Below are 6,886 nucleotides of genomic sequence, written 5' to 3'. Positions count from 1 at the left end.
GTATTTCACTCGTTAATTAGAAGACTATATTTATCAGTTCCTCAATGCCCTGATATTCAGAGCTGTACACGAGATTAGATACAGCTATGCTCAGATAAGAGGAAGCTCAGTAGCTCTGTGCTTTTTAGTCACAGCAATAGGAAGTGCTGTGTGGGAGTGTCACGGGGAGGGAAAGTATTTAGTTTGCTACCTACAGCTAAAGAAACGGACTGTGAGTGACATATTAGCTGATACTGGTCCTGTCAGAGCCCAGTGCAGGCAGATTTCCCAGTGACTCGGGCAGCTGAAGAGCATCCCACTCAACATGACACCCTGGCAAAAAACTACCAAAGAAAGATATGGAGTTGGTAAGTTAGATGTAATTAAACATTTTTTGCACATTTTGTCTTATTGCTTAATTTCCCTCTTAAAATACTGAACAGGAAGGATGTGGGCAGGTGCATTAAACTTGCACGTTGTTGGAGGAATACCGGCTTTAGAAAAAAAAACACATTTTTGTAAAATGAAAGTAGTTTAGATTTTTTACTTTTAAAAGGATTTAAATGTGGAGTCATATTAAGTACCATTACTGTGTTACAAATATAAAGTTTATGCACATAAATTAGAAAACAAAGTTATATAACTTGTTAAATTGGGTAGAAAAAAAACACAACAACATTTGATTAACATGAATGATGACCTATGCATTTTAAAGAACTTCTTCTTTGGTCTTTTATAGACAAGCAACTTTAAAAAAAAAAAAAAAATCACTTTCTTTTTATGTTACTCATGTATTCTGGCATATACCCACTTCATCTCTGTTTATTTATCATACAATAAGGTTCCTTCAATATTTATAAAAAGTGCAGTAAAAATGAATGTGTTAATTGCAACTACCATACATCTTGCACAAAAAGTACTGTCAACTTCCTTCTATAGAAATTCTTTCATATTAATGCACAGTATAACTGCTTTTATTAGTTTTCACACTGAATTTCCCCTCCTTACATTTTATTTGAATTACATAAAGAGATTACAGTAATGTCTTATTTGTTTTCATACAATTCATTGTCATCTATGTAGAGAAGAGCTGACTTTATTTTAACAATGTTAATTCCTTCAGTTAAGCAGATGATCATTTCTCATTTATCACATTTATCATTTTCAAGCAGTGATTAAAATGAAAGATAATGCAAACAGATGCTGTTGTTACATACAGCACATCTCAAAAACAAGGGAGTGGTTCATATAACTAGAGAATATAACTTAAATTATCCTCATATGAGTGTAGTTTTACAAAGAAAAAAATAATTGTAAAATAGGTTAATACAAAATAAAAACATTTTTTTAATGGATTTTTCTGTTTGGAATACAACTCACTTTGTTTTCATGCTTGTGGAGGTTTGTCCATGAATACCAGTACAGACATCCCAACTGCAAAAACTAATTTCAGGGAGGTGTCTTCACCCGCTACTGCGCCGCCCCCCCCCCAGTTATATATTGGACACCTTGAAACCCTAAATAAGATAGAGACTTATCATTAAAGTAGCTTCCCACTAAAGTCACATTTAAAAAAAGGATCTTTATTGCACAACCACATACAACAAACCTATTTTCCAGTGATCGTACGCTTGTTGAATGCTTAAATATTTTAGAATACAAAGTTTAATTACGTGCAGTAAATAAGGTAGTATTTGTGTTTTATTTTATTAAAATCAGTGGGGGCTTTTTGGTTACTGGTGCATGCTTTGAGGGTTCTATAACGTCCAAGCAACTAAAGACATTCCTTAAAGAAATATTTTTTCCAGATTTGGGCCACATTGGATCATGGTACTTGTAATTTCAGGGAGATTGCATTCCATTTGCTGGCATCAGGGAGACGCTATTACAATCAGGGAGAGTTGGGATGTCTGCCCGTAAAGCTGTGAGAGTTGTTGTTATCAGCCAAGTGAACAATTAATCCGTTATGCATAAACACACATTTGCTCAGAAGGTTCATATCAATTTAACGAGTGTTAAATATTGCAATTGTTGTTTTCTAGTGAAACATAATTATCTGTTTAGGAGCAAGAAGTCACTGATTAATGTTCTCCACTTGCATCAGAAGTTTCCCTGAAGTGGCAATACCATGGCTGCTATAATATCAGATCACCCAATGGCATTCATGGTGTTAGCTCTAATTCCCAGCCCCAACTGTGTCCCTACTTCTAGCTCTAACCCCTACCAATTTATGCTTTTTGTAAACATCCATCTCCTTCCACTGAAGACAGAACTCGCCACACAATACTATCTGGTATTCATTGTAAATTTCACTCTGTAGGAACTATACCTATTTGTTTTGATGTTGTTGTGTCAAACTAGCCCTAATCCAACACCTTACCATAACCCTAATAGTATCCCAAACCATAAGTCCTAACACCTAACTAATTCTAGCTCTAATCATACACCTCACTATAACCCTACCCTCATTTCTTCACCAAACCATAATCCTAGTACTAACTTGTCACCTAATCACAACCTAAATCTAGGAGGTGGTTTTCAATGGTTTAGAAATCAGTTTGAGCCTACCTAGGTTTAGCTTTTGAAAAATACCACCAAGGGAACAAAGCAAATTTGATGATAAAAGTAAATTGGAAAGTTGTTTACAATTGTATGTTCTATCTGAATCATGAAAGTTTAATTTTGACTAGACTGTCCCTTTAACCCTACACCAAAACAATATCTGTTGCTCTAAAACTACACCTAACAATATCCTTAGCCCTATAACAAACCATGACTTTAGCCCTAAACATAGCACTCACCATAACATTACCATTAAACCTATACCTCACAATGACCTACCTTTAAACATGACCCTAGGCCTTAAACCACTGCCCACCTGCCATCAGGTGGTGAATGATGACATTCTAGCTGCATGAAGTTATGGGTAGAAACATGTTATAGTCAGGACATTAGCTTACAACATTCTGGTGACCCCAAGATTATAATCCAACGACTAATATCATCATCTTCTTCTCTAATAAAATACCATAAACCCCTCCTTGAAATATCCTAAAATATAATACTAAATATTCTTTTTCAAAAAACTCAAATTAAGATTTCACCAACTCAATCTCAAATTTAACAAACCCAATTAGTTCATAAAGTAAATGTAAATTAACTATATAAATAGTGAAGAACCGAGAACACAAAAATGGTGTGAAAGTTGAGTTTCTAACTCAGATGTTACTTTATATAAATTATGCACTGAAATATGTCACATTTCATAGTTAATTCCAAAACAAAATACCTGTACTGCAGTGCAGGATAAATTTGTTTGAAAAATAGTAGTCAGTAAGGATATTTAGGAGCCAGACATACTTTTAGGAGTCAGACAGTGCTATTTGTTTATAGATATACTAGTCCTAAAGCCGGTTTACACAGGCCATTTTTTGCAGTACAGTGGTCCCCACCCCTTGCTCTCTCTCTCTCTCCCTCTCTTTTGCTCTCTCTCTCTCCCCCCTCTCTTTTGCTCTCTCTCTCCTCCCCCCTCTCTTTTGTGCTCTCTCACCCTCTCTTTTGCTCTCTCTCTCCCCCTCTCTTTTGCTCTCTCTGTCCCCCCTCTCTTTTGCTCTTCCCCCCCCTCTTTTGCTCTCTCTCTCCCCATCTTGCTTTCTCTCCCCCTCTCTTTTGCTCTCTCTCTCTCTCTCCCCCCTCTCTCTCATTTGCCCCTCTCTCTCTCTCCCCCCTCTCTTTTGCGCTCTCTCTTCCCCTCTCTTTTGTGCTCTCTCTCTCCCCCCTCTCTTTTGCTCTCTCTCTCTCCCCCTCTCTTTTGTACTTTCTCTCTACCCCCTCTCTTTTGCGCTCTCTCTACCCCCTCTCTTTTACTCTCTCTCTCCACCCTCTCTTTTGCTCTCTCTCTCTCTCTCCTTCTCTCTTTTGCTCTCTCTTTCTCCCCCCTCCCTTTTTATCTCTCTCTCTCCCCCCTCTTTTGCTCTCTCTCCCCCTCCTCTTTTGCTCTCTCTCCCCCCCCTCTCTCTCTCTCTCCCCCTTTCTTTTGCTCTCTCTTCCCCCTCTCTCTTGCACTCTCTCCCCCCCCTCTCTTTAGTGCTCTCTCCCCCCCTCTCTTTTGCGCTCTCTCTCTCTCCCCCTCTCTTTTGCGCTTTCTCTCTCCCTCCTTTGCGCTCTCTCTCTCCCTCCTCTCTTTTGCGCTCTCTCTCCCCCCCTCTCTTTTGCGCTTTCTCTCTCCCCCTTTCTTTTGCTCTCTCTCTTCCCCTCTCTTTTGCTCTCTTTCTCTCCCCTCTCTCTTTTGCTCACTCTCTCTCCCCCTCTCTGTTGCTCTCTCTCCCCTCTCTTTTGCTCTCTCTCTCCCCCCCTCTCTTTTGCTCTCTCTCTCCCCTTCTCTTTGCTCTCTCTCCCCCCCTCTCTTTTCCTCTCTCTCCCCCCTCTCTTTTGATCTCTCTCCCCCCCCTCTTTTGCTTTCTCTCCCCCTCTCTTTTGCTCTCTCTCCCCCCTCTCTTTTGTTCTCTCTCCCCCCCTCTTTTGCTTTCTCTCCCCCCTCTATTTTGCTCTCACTCCTCTCTCTTTTGCTCTCTATTTCCTCTCTTTTGCTCTCTCTTTCCTCTCTTTTGCTCTCTCTCCTCTCTTTTGCCCTCTCCTCTCTTTTGCTCTCTCTCCCCCGTTTTGCTCTCTCTTCCCCCTGTTTTGCTCTCTCTCCCCTCTCTTTTGCTCTCTCTCCCCTCTCTTTTGCTCTCTCCTCTCTTTTGCTCTCTCTCTCTCCTCTCTTTTGCTCTCTCTCTCTCTCCTCTCTTTTGCTCTATCTCCCCCTCTTTTGCTCTCTTTCCTCCCTCTTTTGCTCTTTCTCTCCCTCTCTTTTGCTCTCTCTCCCCTCTCTTTTGCTCTCTCTCCCCCCCTCTATGTTGCTGTCTCTCCCATCTCTTTTGTTCTCTCTCTCCTCTTTTTTGTTCTCTCTCCCTTCTCTTTTGCTCTCTCTCCCCCCTCTTTTTCTCTTCTTCCCCTCTCTCCCTTCTCTTTTGCTCTCTCTCTCCTCTCTTTTGCTCTCTCTCTCTCTCTCTCTCTCTCCTCTCTTTTGCTCTCTCTCCCACCCTTTCTGTTGCTCTCTCTCACCCCTCTCTGTTGCTCTCTCTCACTGCCATGGCCGCTTCTGCCTGGCCCCGCCCCGTCACGCCCCACCCGGCATGCCTGGCCCCCGCCCCCAGTCACAACCCTGCCCCGCCCATTCACGTCCGGCCCCACAGTGCCCAGCTTGCCCCGCCCCATCATGCTTACAGTTCTCGTGCCAGACAGGTTAGTTTGTTGAAGGCCAGGTGTGTTTGTCCTCGCGCAGTCTTTACTGTGCATGACAGCTTCGGACAAACACACTTGGCTTTTTATATTATAGGATGGAGAATAAAAGTTAGGAGCCAAGGGTGGCTCTCTGACTCCATGATTTGTCGAGCCCTGCTGTACTGGACTATCTAATTTTACCCCTTTTCTCTAGGGTCCAACCTCATGAGTTACATCTTTCCCTATTTTCGATGTTCTAGTCTTTCTTCTTACTGTATGAAGCTTTTCAATTTTATATGAAAGGCACATGAAACCCCAAGTTTTTCTTGCATGATTTACATAGAGCATGCAATTTTAAACAACTTTCCAGCTTACTTCTATTATGATTTTTGCATTAATCTCTGGGTATTCTTTGTTGAAGGAGTGCAATGCACTAATGGGTGCTAGCTAAACCCATCGGGTAAGCCAATGGAAAGAGGCAGTTACGTGCAGCCACCAATCAGCAGCTAGCTCACAGTAGTGCATTACTGCTCCTAAACCTACCTAGGTCTTCTTCTCAACAAAGGATACCAAGAGAAGGAAGCAAATTTGATCACAGAAGTAAACTGTAAATTTGTTTAAAATTGCATGCTCTATCTGAATTAAATTTGGCTTTTCGTGTCCCTTTAGTTTATGGTTACATCAATGTACCTGTTCCTATATTATTCCTAATGTATGTTTAACTCCAGCAAAGGGTTAAACATGGTTATATACAGTACACACATTTGTGCAAAAATGTTATATCATTATACTATTACGTTATTGCATTATAATGTCCGATTAGGGTATGGCATTACAAGGTTTAGCAGTGTTTGTTTAAATTACAAATGGTAACTCATATAATATGAGCAGACTTTTTCATGATCTGGGGGATTTTGTTATGACCTTAGCATGCTTATTGTCATCTTCAAACAGACTGCACAGCCATCAATAAAATTAACCTGACAACACAACCAGTTTTTTTGTTTTTACATTTTTCTTTTGACGCTTCATGTAAATATTTTGATACATTTCATTAAAGGGATATGAAACCCCATTTTGAGGATATCTGAACTGCAGCACAGGTGAAATAGCTGATTAGTAAACATGATTATTTTCTCTGCCGTCATCCAAGGTAATCCTGAAAACCTGGTCTGTTGGGGAGGCCTGATGACAGGTTTGAAAACCAGTGAAATAGAGCATGAAATTTTTAAACAACTTTCCAATTTATTTCTGTTATCTAATTTTCCTTGTTCTCTTTGTATCCTTTGCTGAAAGTATACCTAGATAGAACTCAGGAGCTGGGAACTAGCTGCTTATTGGTGACTGCACATATATGCCTCCTGTCATTTGCTTACAAATGTATTAAACTAGCTACCAGTAGTCTATTGCTGCTCCTCAATAAAGGATATCATGAGAATGAATCAGAAATGATACTAGAAGTAATTGGAAAATCGTTTAAAATTGTATTCTCTGTCTGCATCATGAAAGAAACCATTTAAGTTTCATGTGCCTTTAAACCACAATATGAAGGTTTAAAAGGGTGTTACCAGTGAATGAAGAATACATGTCTGTGGTAATTTTCACTTACAATTTGCAGAGGATTCTGGTGCCTTATTTTGTG

At 40.2% G+C, this 6,886-nt stretch overlaps 1 protein-coding gene across 1 annotated transcript in view; it reads left to right on the top strand.

Moving 5' to 3' along the window:
- Positions 1-221: 221 nt before the first annotated feature.
- Positions 222-6,886, top strand: part of DOCK2 (dedicator of cytokinesis 2) — a 1,640,323-nt gene continuing 1,633,658 nt past the window's right edge. The window contains 1 exon segment of the mRNA XM_053718563.1: positions 222-347. Coding sequence (XP_053574538.1) covers positions 305-347 — 43 coding nt within the window. The 5' untranslated portion in view covers positions 222-304.

Source organism: Bombina bombina, chromosome 6 (assembly GCF_027579735.1).
Source record: "Bombina bombina isolate aBomBom1 chromosome 6, aBomBom1.pri, whole genome shotgun sequence".
In the NCBI taxonomy this organism is placed as follows: Eukaryota; Metazoa; Chordata; class Amphibia; order Anura; family Bombinatoridae; genus Bombina; species Bombina bombina.
This window is presented reverse-complemented; position numbering and strand designations above follow the sequence as displayed.